This window comes from Syngnathus typhle, linkage group LG7 (assembly GCF_033458585.1).
Source record: "Syngnathus typhle isolate RoL2023-S1 ecotype Sweden linkage group LG7, RoL_Styp_1.0, whole genome shotgun sequence".
Lineage (NCBI taxonomy): Eukaryota > Metazoa > Chordata > Actinopteri > Syngnathiformes > Syngnathidae > Syngnathus > Syngnathus typhle.
Window position 1 is genome coordinate 8,452,941 of NC_083744.1, and position 21,409 is coordinate 8,474,349.

Genomic DNA, 21,409 nt, shown 5'->3' on the forward strand with positions numbered 1-21,409 from the left:
CCACCTTTGTGCAAACTTTAACTTTTGACGCTCCTGCTCCTCCTCCTCCTCCTCCTCCTCCTCCTCCTCCTCTTCTTCATCCCCATCTTTCTTCTCTTCCTGCTGCTGCAGCAACACGAACCGAGCTGAAACGGGATACTGTGAGCTCCCCTAGCTCGTGGGCGCATCCTGTCGCGGTGTGCTTCCAGAGCCAGTGCGCCATGCGCCGATACCGGACAGGTGTATCCATCTGCGGTACTACCAAGCTGCCATTCGCACCCTCTCGCTTTGGGCGTTAAGCGACCGATTATCCCATACCGAGCAGGTTCAATCGCATGAAGAGGAGTTCGAAGCCCGGGACGGTAAGTTAGGTTGATGTTCGCAATAGCGCCAGTCATCGCAGTGCAAGTTGAGATGTGTTCTCTATACTTCAATGCAAAGCTGTCTTGTTGTGCTTCTTCTCCCGCATTACAATCTATCGCACGTTCATTGAATTATTTCTGCAAAATTACTCATTTTTACAAGCGTCATTTAACTTTTTCCCTCGTCCCGATTCCCGTGAAATACGGGCGCGCAATTGTTTGCTTGCGCACGAAATGCGGGATCCAATTGCATTGTCACTTTTCTAAAAACAAAGATCAGATTTACGATCAATAACCTTTTATTGACATTTGACCATATACTAGCAATTCTTTACTTGGATGTTAATAATTGTTCCCATCACACCGTTTTCATACAACAAATTCACCATTGCAAGTATGTTTTTAAATTATATTTCAAACAGGATGTGATGGTTTCAGAAGGATAAGGTGGCCACTACAAGATAGCAACATCTGCTATCCAAAATGAATACATTCACCCCAAGGTGATTCCAAAACTTTGTTCAAAGCAAATTCCCTCATGCCATCATTTCCTTTTAAATGCAAAGTTGTATTGAGCAGCCGAGGCAGAGATGCATGTACTTCTTTCCCATGGTCTGCATCCATTTCTGGTCCTCTATTCTGATTGGTCGTTAACATGCCAAAGAAAAGGTAAATACACTTGTGGAGCTAATTCTTTAGATTCTCACTAAGACGAAGTCTTCTGAGATGTGTCAAAAATTTGTGAGACTTTTTTCAATCTTTTTACCCCATTGCTGAATTTTTCATTAGCGTGGTCTCAGCTCAATGATTCCACATTATCATATATTGATAAATGGGTCTCTTGATGTGTTTAGTGTTTTCCATGAGGCTTTAATGTGTTTAGAATTGGTTGAAGTTTCAATGGATATAAGATTGATGTAGACCGATCAAAGCTGTTCGTGCCAGTGTGCTACCAAAACCACCATCATCAATTAACCTCCCTCATAAAAATATCCACAGGGAATTCAAATTGATGTTGAAATAGTTGATCACGCTTTCCGCTCTCTGTGATGTGGTGCTGAAATGCCAACATTGTGACAGGCATGATTTATTGCTTTCACCAAATGTGAGTCGCTCTCCTGGTTCGGAATGAGCATTGCATATTGCCTGTCCAAGTCATTCACTGTAGACGTAATCTGCAGATTGTACTGTATACAACTGGTTAAGTATGCAGGTTGGCCTTGTATGACAAATTCCAGTGGGTCAATTATAAATAACTGTATGCTGTGTTGACATGGAAATGTGTATGTTAACAGTATATGGCACCTGGGCTGCCAGGCGATCATAAAATGTACTGACTGTTCTTAAAACTGTTTAGAATATACAGCAGAAACTATTTTATTTCAATTCTGTCACTGGATCATTGCTACCTTTTCAATGTGGTCTTCTTTACCATAATATGTTCTATCCATCCATATGATTGGTCATTATCTGAGCCCTGAGCAACTGGGATGTCATTTTCAGTCGACAATAAGTGGCAAAATGGCCACCCCCAAAAAGGGTGAAAATGGATGGATTTCGCTGCATAATTCATATTGCACAAACATGATATTCATCAGAATATCGTGTTTACACTGGTGCGTAGAACATTATGTAAAGACCATTTTTGAGTTTCTTCCTCTTTAATAATGTACAGCTTTGATCACTGATGTCTATCACCGATGCTTCAATGGGTGAACGTGACCTTTTCATCTAGAAAAAGATTTGGGATTATTATACTGTATGAAGATAAGTAAAGTGAGCATGTTTTTTTGTTATGGACACTGTTACGGCATCTTCAATTCTTTGAAGTTGACAAGGGTGAAATTATTATTTTGTCTTGCTTATTGAATGATAACGATTGCAAAATTCATGTTTTGGCATGTCAGCCGAGAAAAATATGTCTATTCACAAGGAGTATTTAATAGCCAGTTTGATTTGCGGCTAGCTACAGACAAGGTGGAAATTATAATGAGAAAATGGAGTTGATAACTATTAGGGCCTTGATACAGGGCAAGCCATTCTGGGCAACTGCAATCACTGTGTGTGCCAATAAGTTTCAGGGCAATCGTACTGCCAAGAAACACATTTCGAGCCTCCATCGACTTCACTCTGGGTGTGAATTACATTATTAAACCTGAATGTTCTCTTTTCCTCCTGTTCCTTAGTTTTAAATAGTACTCATGATGATCAAACCAACGTGATGAATGTTTCTTATGTTCTCACTCAAGTCCAGTATTGATCATGGTGACAAGATTGATTTTATTTTTATTATACCAAGTAAATTCAGTCGTGTGTCTAACATACAGCACATACTCTATTTGATTGAAAATAGCACGACAGGCATTTTTTGCTCTCTTTGACATGTTTTTTTTCTTTGAACCACCCAAAGTGTAAATCACCTACAAGTTTTGTTTTCAAGTACCGCCACCAAATATTCCCAAAGATAAAGGACTATTGTTTGGATTGTCATTGTTAAACAAGATTTATGCAAATAATAAACGAGCAATTTCCATGAAACTTGGTCAAGGTGTGGCACGGGCCGAGCGCATGTTGGTGCAAAACCAGAAAATATTGATTGATTGACAATCAATTGAGTCACCACTGTAAATGGTTTAATCCCATCTGTCATCCTAATGTACATTTTTTTTTAAAGTGACTAAGAACAGTGACTAAACCTTTCCATCCAGGCTGCAAATGAATAGTGTTGCTAAACTTGTCACAACTTTGAAAAACTCAGAATGGGGTTTCTCACAGGCACATTTTAGGAAATTTGTTAGTCCTTAATGTTTCCCCAACACTATTTAAAATTGCTCTACTGAATGCTATTATATTTTGTTGGTAAAATAATTTGTTGAATTGATGACAAAAAAAATTGATTCTGCTCATAAATCCAAATTGTAAGCATGATTTAGTTGCTTTTCATATTGCCATTAAAAGTCCTAGCATTGCCTTTGCCCACTTAATAATGTATATGATTGTATTATTTGGACATAAAAGTGTTTGACACAGAGTAACAGTTAAAAAGTTGTTAAAGATGTTAACAATTAGAATATTATGAGTCAGTTGTAACTGTAAAATAAAAGAATGGCAATTTATTTGTTGTTGGGTGGTATTAAGTATTTTGTGCTGTTTGGGGTTTTTTTTGCTCTGAAAAAAAAAAGTATGCATGCGTTAGATTTTATAATTAAATATCAAAATATCAGTATGTAATCCGAGTCAGCCATCTTAGCTCCTCACTGACATTTGTCCTTGTCTTTCTCTCGTTCTCTCTCCCAGATCCCGAATGATGCCACCACAGGCCCTCACTAATTCTGCCTGGGCCTCAGAGGATCACCATCTCTCCCTGGACACATCAGTACCACATTTGGCTCCTTGACGTATCCCTCTCATTCTCCACACTTGTCAGCCACTGATCCATCTAAATGCGCTCTTGCTTCACTCAAAGATTACACACTGATTTGCTGGTGGCTGCTGTTAAAGCAGGCAAGTCCATTTTATCCTCTGGTGGCAACATCAAAGTCACCCAAATGTGACAGCAGGTTGCCCGACACGCTCCCTCCTCCAATTTTGGGGTTTTGCCTCATCAGTTTAAAGCAAATGGACATCCATCGTCTATCACTGAAAAGGAGACTCGATAGCTCTGAGGTCAAAGAGACCTTGATGACGCTAAAGAAGGCTTTTGCTCAATTTGTTGACCTCTGACCTGGAAAAGGACTATAGACTGGAGATCTCTATCCTGAAAATTAAAACTAAAGAAAAAGCTTGCTCATCTTCCCAACTTTAGCTAAGCTGCCTACATTCCGGATGCTGCCATGCCCATCATCAGCAATGCTAACCACGACTTCAGCAATCTGTCCGTCAGTGACGACAGCAGTCTCGACCGCATATTCACCGAGATTCCCGAGACTGAGACCATCAAGGTATGAAACTTTGGATGTGATTGTCCCTGACAAATGTGTGGCAGATCTTCATACAGATCTGACACCCCGTGCATTTTCTTCTTTGTTCTTTTTTTCACGACACAAAATATCACCACAATCAAAACCAGCACCTCTTCCTCCATGATTGTTTTGTTGGCGCTATGAGAAGTTTATTTCTAGTAGCGTTGACCCATTTTTAGGTCGCACCTCTACTGGCCGCTTGAGTTGACCATATTAGTCCAATAATCTCAAAACGGAGTAAGATTGTGGCTTTGTATCTAATGGACTGTGCGGCACTAGTGTGACATGAGACATTGTGAGAGAGCAAATTGTCTTGCAGTCTGATCCAGGCACAAGGCTGAAACAAACACAACACCCAAGACAATTACAGGTACTGCTGCAGGATATAGAAACTAATAAAAACACATAATTTAGTGGAAATAGTACAATAAAGAAATGTGGGACACAATTCGGCATTAATTTTATCATGTGTCCAGTGAACAGCAATTGCATTGATCTGAAAGGGGCGGGGGGAGTAATTCATCTCCTTACAGATAATCCGCTGCAGAGGCAACCACCTTCTGCTTTGAATATCTTTACTGCAGCAACAACATCACTGCAAGCGGAAGGCAAATGTGCGTGCAAGCTCTGATGCTTAAAAGTTCAAACTTGTCATGATAACTACATACTTTAATCACATTGTGACTAGCACTGTTGGTTATATACTATAAATTACAGATTACATTTATTTAATAATGTGCAATTCATTGTTCTCTCATTTCAATATCATAAATTTAAGTCATTCTTTCCTACTCACCTTCTTTAGTATTGCCACCTGCCAAGTACAGGAATATTCAGCTTGCATTTAAATTTCCAATAGTGTACTCCATGGTGCAGCAAGCACATGCCAATGATTGTTTGACTGATGGGCCATGGCGTATCCTTGGTGTCTATGGGGTCTTATATTGCATCTCCTTATCTCAAGTGGATCTGGGGCCTACCACATTCAAAGTTTATCTATGGTTCCGAGAATGGAAAGGTGTTTGTGACAGCGTCTTAGTGGTGACGTTTGAGTTGTCTGTTGTACCAGGCATCAAAGCCTTCATGACCTATAGAATCTTGCACACAAAGCACACCAGTCTTATTCTAGTGTAAAGGAAACTTACGAGAAATGGACTGAATGCAAGTGCGAGCAATTGCGCCTTTTCAAAAAAAACGTTGTGGATCAAAGTCATTTAAAAGATGAACATATCATTGTATTTTAAAATCTGAAATATTAACTGTGGCGTTGGTGATTCATGAATTGTTATCGCTACATTTCAAAAATGATTGTGTGACTGTGAACGATACACAATGTCAACCGTATTGAAATCCGCAAATGTTCTATTTCTGGTGAAGTTGAGTTATACAAGTCCTGAACTTTTCCATAGGGCGTTTATTACCAAAGGGCTCAGTTCATCCGGCAGCCGGAGGACCTCGTCTCCGTCGACCACCGCTTGCTGGCAGTGATCAACGTTGGGGGGAACCGCTACACCTTCCCTTGGAGCACGCTGGAGCAGTTTCCTCTCACACGGCTTGGCCGCTTGTGCGGCTGCAGGTCACCTGAGGACATTGCCAGCGTCTGTGACGACTACGATGAAGCACGCAAGGAATTCTTCTTTGATCGCTCGCCATCCGCCTTCAGGGTTATTCTCAACTTCCTGGCCGCAGGTAAACTTCGCCTGTTGCGGGAGATGTGCATCCTCTCCCTCCATGACGAACTCACCTACTGGGGCGTGGAGATGGCGTACATGGAGCGCTGTTGCAAGAGGAAGATGTACACACGAATCGAGGAGGTGCACGAGCAAGAACGACAGGAGGAGGAGCGCAGGCAGAGGAACGCCATGCCGCGTGTTATCGTGGAGGAGACGACGTACCGAAAAATCATGAACTGGCTCCGAGATATGGTGGAGAATCCGCAGTCTGGCTTACCGGGGAAGATCTTTGCTTGCCTGTCAGTCATCATGGTCGCAGTGACTGTGGTGAGCTTGTGTATCAGCACCATGCCTGACCTCAGAGAGGAGGAGGAAAGGGTGAGTGTGTTACATAACGTGAACATTCAGTGAATATCCACCCCTGCGCAACCGTCGCAGGCCACCTCAATATTCTTCTTTTTCAGCAATACTGTAATGAGCATATATATATTGAAAATGTCCCTTCACAAAAGGCTTAACTAGAAACAAAAGTTGTGCATTTTGCGTGTGTGAGTACCGGGCATGAGTATCCCGTGAACTGCCTACCCATAACAGCGTGGATAACGAAGCCTCGTGCTCACTGAGGCCTGTCCAGAATCTGTCAGTAAACACTGGAGAAATAATTAAATGGCTTCACTTTGTCACTTACATAAGGAACAAGCAGACATGCAGATGTGCACATTAGCAGAGCCATCAAGTCATATAAAAAGCGACTGATAAAAAGTCATGCACACACAAATAGCATTGAACGTGTGCTTTTTGAATTAGGTTTACATTTACAAATACAACTCTAATGAAGTTGGGATGTTGTTTAAAAGTGGCGTATAAAGCTGTCGACAAACTTTATAATTATTCCTCAATATGTCGCGTAAACTAAATACCCAATATTTCAAATAATTAGATCACAAATGTCCCTTTTGCTAACCTAGGTGGAAGACAGAACAGACTGTAATGTCTCTGTGGAAATTAAAATCAAAATCGGTCAGAGTGTGACACCAGGAAGATTTTGCAGGAGAATTTGCAGAGGACCTTATTATTTAAAAGGCCTGAAAATAAGAATTTTGATTTCACGACCAGGAGGAGGTCTTGTCTGTCCAAGCAAAACTAATAAAGAAGCTCAGACAAAAGATTGAAACATAGCCTACCAATAAGCTCCATTGCAGGGATACTGAGAACCTTTGCATGATGTTGTCGATATGATGGAATGAATCTCAGAGGATAAAAACAGCCGAGTGGTGCATTGTGGTAGATATTTTCTTGTACACAAGGCTGAGAAGCAGCTAACGAGGCAAACAGGACTTATATTCTGAGAAATGTACTGTTTACAGTTTCATTGTCAAGACTGAGAGGAATTGGGCTTTTCCCTTTGTTGGTTCATCACAGCCAAAGTAAAACAGTGGCACACCATCAGAGAAAGTAAGCTATCCTCGGGGGCCACTACGCTCCAATGTGAACAGAGCACCTTACCCATCGACTCTTATTCACACAGCATTTTATTGATCCTTGGCAAGACATCCAGTGTGTTAGGAAACAATTTACAATGTACGGCTGACTGTATCTTCATACGTTTTCAACATTGTAGAGTGCGTATCGCCAGCTATTTGGAAAGTAAGACAATTTCATGCATCCATTTATCTGACTTGACCAGTGTCCAAGTGAAGCCTGGTGATAGCAGTGAGAGTCTTGTCATCTTTAATTCAAATGGTCCATCTCTGTGCTCCTTCCTGCTGGAGAGTGGCCAAAATTCCCTCATACGCTCATCATTCACCTGAGTCGAGTGTGGCTGTGTGAAAGAGTGCAGAGATGGATAAAGTAAGTCGAAGATGTCGGGTGAAAATGGGTTGGTTGCCTGAGAGAATGAACTATATGAACTAAGTATGGAGCTTCAAAAAGACAACATAATTGAATGAACTTTTTACCCCTGATTCTGTTCCTGCATAGACTTGCGCTTATGCTTGTCTTCAGCTCGTCACTTCAATCACTTAGTGATCTCGAAAGTTTTGGTTGCAATGCTATATTTTAGACATTTGGTTCATCCTTTGTCTGCTTTTTCATGAGTGCTCTTAATGTAAAACCTCTAAATTCTTTGTAATGGATTATCTGGATTTTGTTCTGTTGGGAAGCAGAGCCCTTCCTTGATGTGCTCCGTAAATGTATGAAACATTGATACCTGTCAAAAAGTTATCATCAGATCAAAATAGAAAACAAGATGCGAGAAGGATTGCTTGAGGAGGTCTGCAATCTGTTTGTCGAAAACAAAAACTTTAAAGTCACTAATTATAGCAGTGAAGTTTTGAAATATACTTGCATGTAAAGTACGTTAATGGACCACATTCCTCCAACACATCAGAATCAGGATTTTGGAGTCAAAATTCAATAGGTTACTAAGAAAAAGAGCAATTCTTTTACCTTTGCACCGCAATATAACACAGAAGAATAATAGGGTATTTTTGTCAAAGGAAGGCAAAAAAGGGCAGCTGTCGCCAAAAGCTGCTTTTCTCCTTCTGCGCCAGTCCATTTGAAGGTTAAATCGGTATCAGGGTGGAACAACTCTCACAACAAATCTCTTTCGGTCAAGCTCATAATAATTCACAGTTTATGGAGAAATACTGCCACAGATAAAAGTTTTAAAAGTTCATAAGCCTTCTCGCTGCCATACGCATTTTCACTTAGACTGTTCAATTGGGATGAAGGTCAATGTACTGATACCTAGTGCTGCTTTAATACTATTTTATTGCTAGTCCTGCAGTTCATGGCCCATTTGCTGTTTGAAGACAAAGATTTAACGGATTTCTGACTCGGGTTTTTTGGGGGGACTGATGAATGTGTCTGGGTATGTCTAATACCTGGATAGCAATTAACTTTATGAAGTGGAGTAGTCCCTCTTGCAGTCACTGTCACAAATCAGAACAATATGTTGCTAACAGATGATATGAGCTTGATCCTGTCTTTATTTGGTTTAGCTTTACGTGCCTACGTTTGTCTCACTACTTCAGACACATAGTGTATGAACATACAATTTCCACTCTAACTGGGTTATGTTTGACGCTAGCATTGATTTGACTGCACTGTGACCGCTAACCCAGCACTGACCCCGGTAAGCTCTCTCAGTAAAATCTCAGACATGATGTCTGCAGTACAAAAAGAGTTCGGTTCTGTGCAGTGGGAATCACACATCGATAACCTACTGCTGTATGCTGATGGTCCGAGTTTTTTTCCCATACCGTCACCCCCGCCGTCACTTGTAAGATGTCATTCTGCTCCTGCATACTCTGTTTTCATTTTTCTCACCCAATGACATTGTCTTTTAAAAGGACCATCAGATTTGCTCTTGTTTTGTAATTCGGTCATTTTATGGCCCGAGGAGTAATTGAAGTGGCCATTTACAACGTAGGATTTGCTGTTCAGTAATTACGCTCCCCAGCATCAATTTCAAGTATAGAGAGAGAAAAAGAGGTAGAGGATAATAAGAAAACCAACATCGTGAGAGCAATGTTGTGGTCAGTCTTGATACGATGAACATTTAGGATCTTTTTTATTTTATATTTTTTTTGTACGTACCCAAAAATATTTCTTCTTGGCTAAATAATTAAAATGAGGGTCAGTAGATTTTTTTATATGTACTGTGTAGTGCTCATTAAGTATTCATGTGGTGGATTGAAACAGAACTTTAAGGAAGACAGGGGCTGCAAGTCAAAAAGTTAAGAGAAAAATAAACTAAAAAGCGATGATCAAACATCAAACCAGCGATGTAAAGCCTCTTTTCTTTTTTTTTTCCTCATTCATCTCCTAGCATAGGGAAGTTATTAAAATTTTAGACCGTCTGACAATGCAAATGCCGTCTACTTTACATACGATGTTTTTGCAGTGGAATTATTTCAGTCCAAACCTGTTCAAGGGTAATTTAACATAGAAATGCTTGGTGGAATAGATTCTTAACACATTTGCCTCACAGTCAATAGGTCTTGGTAGCACTGATTATGAATTTAGGCCTTCCTGCGTGGAGTCTGCATGTTCTTCCAGCGGTTACATGGTTTTCTGCACGCACTTGAAAAACATGCACATTATGGCAAAACTGTAAAGGGAATGAGTCAATTAAATTAAATGGCTGTATTTCTGTGCAGTGTATGCCCCGTGATTGACCAGAAATCAGTCCATGGTGTGCACTGCCTTTTGCCCATAAGCAGCTGGGAGCTCCAACTCAAACATGGTCCCAGTGAGGACAATAAGTGCTATAGAAAATGGATGGATGGAATTGAATGCTAGGCAAATTAGTGCAAAACATCCCCAAGGGCTGGAAGTAAGGTAAAAGGTATTTGTAGTATAATTGCTAATTGCACTTAAGATAGTAGCCTGGATGTTGTGAGTCCTTGAAGGTATACTTGATTTTGCACAGGATGCAAGCATCTCAACGGTAGGTCTCACATGAACTAACAGAGGCACAGATCATTCAGACAAAATATCCACTAGTCCACTTCAGACCTTCAGGGGGCAGCGAAAAAAACTGCCATATCGCAATTTACCAAACTTCCTGTTAAATGCCAGGGACGGCCATATTGCCAACAGAACAGCATGCAAGTTGGGGGAACAAATAAAGGAAAGCCTGTTAGTGAAAGAAAAAAAAGCTTAAACAGTGAAAGCAAAGGAAAAAGACCCCAACAAGACTCCTCGGTTCCTGGTCAAACGCAACTGGTAGGAAATGGACTTGGATGTTAAGTTTGGTTAATGGTTTGAAATGTTTGGTTCAAGCTACAAGCTGTGTTTATCTGAACTTTGAGTGGCTCAATCAATTTGAAGTATTCACAAAGGCAAAGTGGATGTTTATGTTTGGCATATGCTTATGTTTAAACACTCAGTTAAGTTGCTCATTTACTTTATTAGTTACTTATGTTTCATACTTTCCCGGTATATGTATGCAATTACTGAACTTAGTTAAACTTAAAATAATGCCATGTTGTCTTTGTTTAAGGTTATCAACCTAACCACCCTCTAACCTTGCAATAAACTGTGAAAAGAAAAGGAAAAAGAGGAAGATCTGAGTTGTTCTAAGAACCAAGGCCCTTTTTCAAGTTGGAGCAAAGAACTCGGGAAAAATCAGGGCAACTTGACAGAAGAAATGCGATGATACAGTATGTACAAAAGTTGGCTTGAGCATGGTTCTAGTTTATTGGTCGTTTCTGTTGATTGTGTTAAATCCAAGCAACCGATGCAAAATGTGCACTACTAGCACAAGCGCCGTTGATTCACTATCAATCAGATTTTACATCGGCGATTGAGCCACATCCATGCAGACTTTCGATTGCACAACTCTCCAAGCAGCATTCTAGTGCAGCCGAAACAGGAGTTCAGAAGATTTGTCCCAGTATGAAGAGAAGTTAATTGTTAATATAAGAAAATACAGAATAGATCAAGAAAATTTTGTCGAACATCAACCTTGGTGTGCTACATGTTTATTTTCCCCTCATAATTTTCTTCATTAGGCTGATAAGTGAGGAGCACCACTTTGACTGTTCCGTTGAGATTGACATGAGCAGACTGCAAAAAAAGAAAACAAAATGACATTAGGCACAATGTGGCAGCTTGAAGGGAAAACAGATATGGAAACCATTGAACAGTCCCTGAGGCATTCATTCATTCATTCTATGATTTTCCAAACGCTTATCCTCGTGAGAGTCGTTGATGTGCTGGAGCCTATCCCAGCTGACTTCGGGCAGTAGGCGGAAGACACCCCAAAACAGTCGCCGGTTAATCACAGGGCGCACATAGACAAACAACCATTCACACTCACAATTACACCTACGGGTAATTGGAGTGGTCAATCGACTTACCTTGCATATTTTTGTAATGTTGAAGGATACCAGAGTACCTGGAGGAAACCCACGCAGGCACGGGGAGAACATGCAAACTCCACACAGGAAGGCCGGAGCTGAAATAGAACCGGCAAACTGTGCACTGAGGCAGACGTGCAGCCACTGTGCTGCAATCAGAGCAATCTTTCTGTCTGCCAATTGTATTGTTATCAAATCCGAGTCTTGTGATGTTTGTGTGTATTTGTGTGTGCATGCATGTGTGTGTGGTGTCACTTTTGAAGTGGTGCCTCGCTATCGTTTTAAAAATATGTGGCATCTCTCTTTAGAATCTGAAGTATCTGTGTGGATGAATACCAATATCCAGACTATCAAATATCAAACAATGCTTAGACATTTAATGTGAATGCTCAGGCATTCCCTGTGTGTTCGAGGATGTTTAACTCAGTTTGACAGTATCAGTGTGCAGCAGATTTTATGCCTATTATAGCCTATCTGGTTAGGAGATGTTTTCTTTCCATTCTTCGCTGCATGGCTGCCAAGTGGGATTAGGGGAGAGAACAGAAGTATGAGGTATTTATCTTGTCCGTGCCAGAACAGGATTGGACAGCTAACAGAGTACAGATATTCAACACAATGCAGGGCATTTCTTAGAGCTGAGCGATATATATGAGGGCAGGTAATGTTGTATGAACTTGACCAGTGATTACGGCAACTTCTTCACATGTAACGCTTAGATAAGGACACCTGTACATTATAAAAATGTGAAGCATTCATATTTATTTATTCATATACGTGCCGTCACGTCACGTTTCAACCAAATGAAAAATAACTGGCCATTTGTTAGAAGAGGTGGTTAGTATGCGTCACTTCTGCTCAAATCTGAACACAATCATGTTAAATTCAAATCAAAATTAAAGCATCACAGGAAATGAGGAAAACACATGCATCATCGGTGACGCTTGTCTGAGTCAGCATTTCTCAAAATACCTTTTAGAAGCTTCTAAACTGGTGAAAATAATGGCATAACAAACAGCATTTTTGGCTGGATAATATTAATTATATAATGCATGACAAATGTGCACCATTCACGTCTTGACATTATAGTCACAACTTTTGTTTGTATGAAAAAATGCCAGTGTAATTGCTAAGTGAAGAGCTAATGTATCTCTATTTATTTACTTTGGTCCAGACCACAAAACACCTGCCAGTATGAATGCTAAATGAAGGGCTAATGTATCTCTATTTATTTGATTTGGTCCAGACCACAAAAAAACAATGTTGTTCAACAAACAATGGTGAATTGTGCAGTCTCTTTAAAAATGTGCCAGGCCTCCAATACACAGCAAGTCATTTGGGGCCCATCGCAGAAGAGTTAGTGTTGAGTAAGTACACTCATTGATTTTTCACCAAGTCTTTGTTTATTAACAAGGTCTTTAACCGAATTGGAATTAATCCTTTACTGAAAAATGCTGTTGGCATTAAAATCAAAAGCAAAGGAGTGTGATTTTCCCAAGTGTGAAATGAAGATCTTTATCGCAGTTGGTGTGTAGTGTGATTGTTAAGTGAAGAGCTAATGTTCCATACTTGCACACAAAAGCAGCTTTCTGTGCAAGTATGGAACTATTCTCTGAAGGACCTTTGCCACAGTTTTCTTTTACGTTGCGGAGCGGCGTGGTGGCTTAGTTTGCATTTTACACAAAATTTATAGTTTGGGGTTCAAATCCCACCTCTGACTTTTCTGTGCAGCATTTGCATATTGTCCCTATGCTTGCCTTAACAGGGGTTTGTGGGATTGTTGGGTTAATTGAAGACTAATTCAGGCGTGCATGTGAGTTCATGTTTGTCTATACTGTATGTACCCGAGATTAACTAGTGACTATTTAGTCAGCTCGGATAAGCATTACTCCCGCGGAAAGAGAAAATTGATGGATGGAATGTTATCGACAAAGATGAACACCTTCCACTGTGCGTACGCGTACTTACAGCTCTCAGGTTACAAGGGGACAGTGCTGGTGACGGATGGAGATGTCACATAATACAAGGCCTTTAATAACCCATGACGCATGGACGCAGTACTTCTTTCTTTCTGTCATTGCTCCTCGCCGTTTGACTGACTTTGACCAAAGTGCTAGGTACGTATAGCAGCGGGCTCGGTGAAGTATGGCCAAGGTCCGTCACAAGGTAACGCTGATTGATGGTCCAAATATTTTGTTCCTATTTCTACCCACAACCTTTGAACACAGTGGGATTACAAGATTGATTCATCATCTTTTTTATGAATTGAAATATCGAACCTGCAATAAGATGAGGTATAATAGAGTTGCAGTAGATGCTGGACACTATGGTCTACTGTATTTTTATGTTGCTAGGGCAGACGTATCTAAGCTTTAACCTTGAAGCCCAAAAGACTTTTCTACAATTTTTTATTATGCTATTTATAATACTTCATCCATCTACTCTCTGTACCGCTGTCCTCACGATGCCAGATGACTTTGGGCAAGTGGCAAGGTAGACTCATGGACTTCCTGGTTACCGTGTAACTGCAGGACTTACATGAACAGATACAAGCAACAATTAAGGGTCTTCAGTTAACTTAATGGAACATGTTTTTGGAATGTAAGATGAAGCCAGACTACTGAAAGTAAACCCAAGCAAGTATGCAAGTAACATAAACCTCATACAGAAAGGCCGGAACCCAGATTCAAATCCTCAGCCTTAGAAGTGTAAGGCGCCTTATTGTAATACTGACACTATATTAGCTTAATATATTTTGATTTCATTATCCATCCATTTATGCAGTTATCCTGTTTGGAGTTGCATGGACAAGCATTGTTTTGACAAACAAGCATTGCACTCACATGGGGTATTATAAGCACAGGGACATTATACAAACTACACATAAAAAGTTCCGACTCAAGATTCGAACCCTCATGTGTGAATCTGATTCTGAATTAAGCTTCTTCATAGCAGGTTTGCTTATCTCTGAATATGCTTTATTTCCTGACTATTATTATCTATCACACATGTACTTTACATCTTTTATTTATAATAATAATAATAATAAATTATATTTATAACGCACTTTACATTTGGGGAAATCTCAAAGTGCTACATGGCAGATAAAAAACAAGAAAACAAAACAAGGACAAGTTTAGAACAACTGGACGACAACCAAGATATGAGAAAGAAAATTACGGAAATGCTAAGGTAAAGAGGTGAGTTTTAAGTCCAGTTTTGAAAGTGTCAGTGGATTGGGGTGCTCTTAGGTGGTCGGGGAGGGAGTTCCACAGTGTAGGGGCTGTATAGCAGAAGGCTCGGTCGCCCATGGTGCGCAGCTTGGTTTTAGGAACGTGGAGAAGGTGAGAATTGGATGAGCGGAGGCTTCGGGTGGCAGGTTTTGGGGCAAGGAGTTCTTTATCTTGTGGAATTTGTCAAAGACGGTACATAATATAGCGCATTAACTGATCCACTAGTGAAAAAAACAATAGAAGCTTCTTCTTGTCTTACAAGAAGAGGACACATTTACGCTTTAAACCCTGCATGCAATGTTCACATCTTGGTCCCATTGATGAGGCAGTTGCCTGTAAACCAAATCGTGAGGCGATGGTCCTCAATCCCAGTGGATGGCAGTGAACAAGAATTCTTACAAAAATCAATTCTGAATAGAATACAAAAGCCAGCAGCTGTCATATGCTTGACCGAGCGTGTTTGTGTGCGTGCGTGTGTGTGTGTATTTGATTCTGACTCAAAACCCAGCACAAATTAGATCCCTTCCAGTATCTTGACTAATTTCAATTGGAGCACATTATCACAGAAAGACAGATGTTTATGATACAGCAACTGACTATATTTCCTCACTTCTAGGTCCCTTACCATCTGTGCTACCATTAGTACCGACATCAAAGTAAAGCATATATTTTCCCCAAGTGCTAGGTGTTTACATTCAATTCTATGTGAATTACAGCAAACAGAGACAACTGCTACAGTTTCCATTATTAGCATTTACAGCTTTTTCAATGCTATCTGTATTATGTATTTTTTAGGGGTCAGAATTGTTCTCAAATTTACTAATCTCAACACATCAGGCTATGGCGTATAATGTTTTTGGAAGCTTTTAGACTCTTGATCCCAACACAGCACACATTTTTGTGACGTGTTAAAAACAAATGTGATCTCAATTGTGATTGTGTCTTCAAGCATCACAGTTGCAAGCTTCTAATGTTAATCCAAAACTCACTGGCGGGAAATGACGCGTTGAGTGTTGACGACAGCTGCTTTCCACTCATTAATGTTAATCAGGGGAGAAATCGAATGCGGCCACTTGCGTGTGTCTGCTGCATGACTGTCTGTGTGAGTATCAAGTTTGTTCCCGTGGTTCTTGGCAAACATTCCGCCATATTATATTGCCATTACACTAAACTTCCTTTGAAGAAGAGAACTGACCATCAAGCCATACATTTTCCATACTGCTTATCCTGTTCTAGGTCATGGACGGATAGATTACATGAAGCATATCACTACCCAAGGAAAATATGTCAAAGAATCAATCGTTTCACCTGAGTGATTCTGTCTCCTCCTCTTTTCTCACCATGGTGGAGTTTGACTAAATTTGACAATGAATCTGGATGAAATGAAAATTCAAAAACCCGTTTGGGTCGTCTGCTGCGTTCATGTTGAAATGAGCTGTCACAAAGTTCCAGGGAGAGTAACACAAAGGAGATAAGGTCAGCCACTCGCTGTGACTGTTTGAAGAGACAGAAGAAGAAATCCTGTCACTGTAACAAATGGCCTTTCATACCAGGGGTGAGAACAGTGGCACAAAGCCCTAATGGGACAAATGTCGGCACGCAAGACAGAAAGAGCAAAGAGGAGGGAAATAAATGAGAGATAGAAAGTGCACATGAGAGACAAAACATGTGAGCAGAGGGCACAAAGTGTCCGAAAGATTGATGTGGGAATGGCAGCCCTGAATTCCCACAGTGCTTTAAGGGCTGGATGTCACACCGAGGCAGTGTGAAGAATGTTGGCTTGTTTGAGGAAGACGGCAGGTGTAGAAGCTGATGTTTACTTTGCTTTACCACTTGCTTTTCTCAGATAAAGACTTCTTTTAATTATATTTGTCCTTTCCTTCAATACAAATCTGCTTGAAGTTGCTTCGGTGATTAGGAATACATTGTTCATTTTCTGGGCTATATTTGTGGTATTTGATTGATTCTAGATGAATAATATCCACATTTTATTTATTTGGGCATTAAGTTGAAGAGAGTAGTCATGGTACTATTACAGTATCAGCAGTTTTTCCATAATGCTGGCTCGGTATTGAAAATCACAATCGCTGTTCTATTTCGTTCCTAATGGGGTTAGCTTCTTATGTTTGTGCACACCACACTCATCCAACCATGACTTATGTACGGACACCTGGGCATGGTCAAGCTCCTTCCTCAGACTGTTCGCACTAATTTGCATGCATAGAATTGCCAACGTTTTAATCGTGATGATTTTGCATTTGCTAAACGTAACACATCTATTTTGTATTGCATACCGGGTAAACAACCATTTGAGGACATTAGCTATATATATAAAAAAGAAAAAGTAAGGGAAATATTCATGATTTTATGTTGGATGACGCATGCAGGATGCTGATGCTGCAATTTCCAGCTTGAAAAGAACATTCCCATAAAACCTCTTAATGCTACTTACCCAAGAACTGAATGGAAGGCTGACCGTGCCCAAGCTGCTAATAGAAATAATTTGTTTCGCTGCCAAAAACAGCTCATCTCAGCTAAATAATAGAAATATGCCCAAAGGGAGGCTAGTGAAGCCCACACGGCAGACGTCAAAGACTTAAAGTCACATTGAGTTTAGAGATTCAGAGGGGAAAGAAGTGATAAATGAGAATCAGAGGAATGGGACGCATATGTGTCATGTAGAGAAACAACCGAGGGAGTTGTCTTTCACTTGGGGGGGAACTGAAACCGATGAAGACTTTAAAGGAGAAAGGGTGAGCTGCATCTGGGACGACCGGCAAATGACGGATGAGAGGGTGGGAGTGCGGAGAGGCTGATGAAGGAGGAACCGCAATGAATGATGAGGAGGAGTTGAAAATGAGAGGGAGATGGTTGCTGGGTGAGGAAATACAAGAGAATGGAAATACATGAGCACAGAGTCAATGCCCAAAGGGCAGAGAGAAGCTGTTGGTAGCCAAATGTCTTTCCTTTATATAATTTTAAGCATCTAATTCAGATATGCACAAGCTAGAAAATTAAAAATACGCACACTGGAAAAATCTAGATTCTGGATCTGCTTCACACTTATCAATCAAGTAAAAAAATATATATTATGCAACCCCACTAGTCTAAAACATTCTGATGAATCTTGCACTTTTGGAATATGAACTAAGCAGAAAAATCCATCTCATTGCCGTGTTGCCTTTTGTCAACTGATAATGACATCACAGAGCCTAACGGCTCAGCTTGCGAACGGCACATGAGCAACCCCAGAAAACAGGGAAGTCATGATGCCATTTGGAGTCGACAGCAAGTGGCAGTGCAAGGAAAAGCCCCGAGATGAATAAAAACAGGATGCTTCTGCTTAATTAATAATCCATAAATCCAATATCAAGCCGAATTCAGCGTTTTGACTACTTGGTGGGAGTGAATGGACCATTTTATTTTAAAGAATTTGGGGGTACTTGACTTCTTCCCCTTTAAGTATTCACTCTCTATAGTATTTCTTCAAAATTGAAGAGATTATCATCCGTGTTTACTGAAAACGAAAATAGCATTCTTAATATGTTCAATATTGCATATTTTTTGCAACTGAATTTGGTGGATTAACATGGTGGTGAGAATCCTTGTCTGAAGCGTGATTTAGTATTTGTACATTGTGTTATCGCAACCTTTATCTCATTATTTAGTTGCGCTAGTGTGTCTTTCTGCCAGTCTTCATTTTCTCGATCATAAAAGTGATTTATTGTGTCCCATTTCTGTCGATTCAATGCAGCTGTAGCAGTTTGGGTTTCCCCGTTATGATTTGTTACGGATAACAAAGAGTGACAGTTACGTGTGAGGCTTGCTAATGATTCTTCCCTTCATCTCACACTTTCCTCTTCCGTTTTTTTTCTCGTCATCCAACCCTCTGTCCTCTCCAGGGCGAGTGCTCGTCCAAGTGCCAGAACATGTTCATCATCGAAACGGTGTGCGTGGCCTGGTTCTCTCTGGAGTTCATCCTACGCTTCATTCAGGCTCGCAGCAAGTTAGAATTCCTGCGCGGGCCACTCAACATCATCGACGCCATGGCCATCTTGCCTTACTATGTGTCCCTGGTGGTAAAAGAAGACCCCAACCTGGAGAGCGATCGTCCAGGGGGAGGTAAAGGCTACTTGGACAAGCTGGGTCTGGTGCTGAGGATCTTGCGGGCGTTGAGAATTCTTTACGTGATGCGGCTGGCTCGCCACTCCCTCGGCCTGCAGACGCTCGGATTGACAGTGAGACGCAGCACTCGTGAGTTTGGCCTGCTCCTGCTTTTCCTCTGCGTGGCAGTCACCCTTTTCTCACCGTTGGTCCACCTGGCTGAAAGTGAACTTACGGGCCCTCACGACTTTAGCAGCATCCCCGCCTCCTACTGGTGGGCTATCATCTCCATGACAACAGTGGGCTATGGTGACATGGTGCCTCGATCCATCCCTGGGCAGGTTGTAGCGCTGAGCAGCATCCTGAGCGGGATCCTGATCATGGCCTTCCCTGCGACCTCCATCTTCCACATGTTCTCCCGCTCCTACCAAGAACTCAAGATGGAGCACGACCGTTTGTTCAAAGAGGAGTGCGCCGCCGCCGCAGCTGCCGCCGCCGCAGCTGGTGCCACCGCAGCTGGTGCCACTGGCGAGTTGCAGGAGGTAGGGATGGCCGGAGAAGAAGGTGGGAACGTGAAACTAGAGGGCTCGGCCGCTATTGGACTTGCCTACCATCTGGACAAGGATAGTGTGCACTCACTAGAATATCTGGCTCTTTTAGGAAAAGGGGACGATGCTGCAGCAAATAATCACAGCCTCCCAGCATCAGCTTTCTGAATGAACATCTCCTTGCTGTCAATTCAAACATTCCAATCCCCATGTTACATGAAGAAAATAAACTCATCTCTTTCCACGTGTATTTTAAATGCATTCAAAATAAGGAGATTACATCTGCTGCATTTATTTGGCTCTTCAGTGTGACGCACTGGCACAGACCTTTCGAAAGACTCTTTAAAACCCTTTAAACCCTTTGGTACAGGTTGACCTCTTGAAAGCCTTCGCTGCAATATTCGTGACTCTTTACTTCCATGAACATGCAATATCAATCCAAAGTTGCTTTTTTTTTTTCTTCCACTGTGAAAAATACTGTGCAACTTCAAATGTAATACTCACTAGCCTCAATGTCAATGTATCAAATGACTCATATTCTCGCGCTTCATTGGACATACGTGCACATCTAATTCGCCCGGAAGCAGTTTCACTGCAATGCAAACAAATATAAACATTATTCCACAAATTAATCTAAGCTATGTAAACGCACAATTTTTGGCATACAAAGGGATATCCAAAGCCAAGCTAGAATGTGGTGAAACAATTGTATGGAAAAATGCGCTTTAAAAAAACTCAAGCAAAATGTTACGTTGTTCGAGACATGAAAAATAATGTAATGGATCCTTTTAGTTCCTTTCTGAGATGCCTATTGCCATGTAATCTGATTTGGTTAATGCATGTATGTCTAACCATTTCTTGTCGGTTTTCAAAAATATTTTGGGGACTTTTTTTAATTCTGAGCATAGAAGTGAAAACCTATACAATACAAATGACGAGAGATAGATTTAAAAAAAAAAATCAAACATGATACTTTTATAAACTGCTAGAGAGAAAGGGACAAACGAAGGCATGATTTTTGTGAGTGACTAGTAGAGAATGAGCGCTAACAACCATGAAATGTACTTTGCAAGGCTCCAAATAAAAGCTCTTTCAATAATCAGAGGCAAATCCAATTTTTGTCTCAAGTGTAAGCCTCAGTGATGTGCAGAGTCACGCTGCGGAACATTTCAAAGAAGAAATAGAAGAGAGCTTCTCCAGCCAGCCTTGTAGATAAGTATTCCACAAACAACAATCTTCATCTGTTCGTCGTCACACGCACAATTACACTCAAGGTAGATGAATGCCATTTCTCTGTCAAGCCCTATAAAGTAGTGTGATAGGTAACATCTCCAAGTTAGGGATAAAGCCACTACATACTGTTAAGGGGAGTAACCTGCCCCTCCCCAATGAAAGCACACAAGGACGTACCAGATGTGAGCACAACCTAGATTAAATTTAGGATTATGGGACACAGCCAAATTGTCAGAAACTCAACTGTAACCAATGGTTTGAAATGTGATCTTCTGGATAGTGTTTTCTCTCCACAGATTACCAGTGATTCTTTTTTTTTGGCCATATGGTGTCCTATTTCATTTCAGTGACAATTTTGATTCATGTGATCAACATATGGTTTGGAGTATATATCTATTTGGATTGGGTAATCCTGATTCACACAAATAGGTGTGATGGATTACACAAGGTA

At 40.8% G+C, this 21,409-nt stretch overlaps 1 protein-coding gene across 1 annotated transcript; it reads left to right on the forward strand.

Moving 5' to 3' along the window:
* The first annotated feature begins 118 nt into the window (after positions 1-118).
* Positions 119-20,825, forward strand: kcng4a (potassium voltage-gated channel, subfamily G, member 4a). Its single transcript, XM_061284268.1, has 4 exons — positions 119-341; positions 3,639-4,282; positions 5,713-6,354; positions 18,976-20,825. The coding sequence occupies exons 2-4, from the start codon at positions 4,175-4,177 to the stop codon at positions 19,891-19,893; spliced, it is 1,668 nt and encodes a 555-aa protein (XP_061140252.1). The 5' UTR covers positions 119-341; positions 3,639-4,174; the 3' UTR covers positions 19,894-20,825.
* Positions 20,826-21,409: the final 584 nt, after the last annotated feature.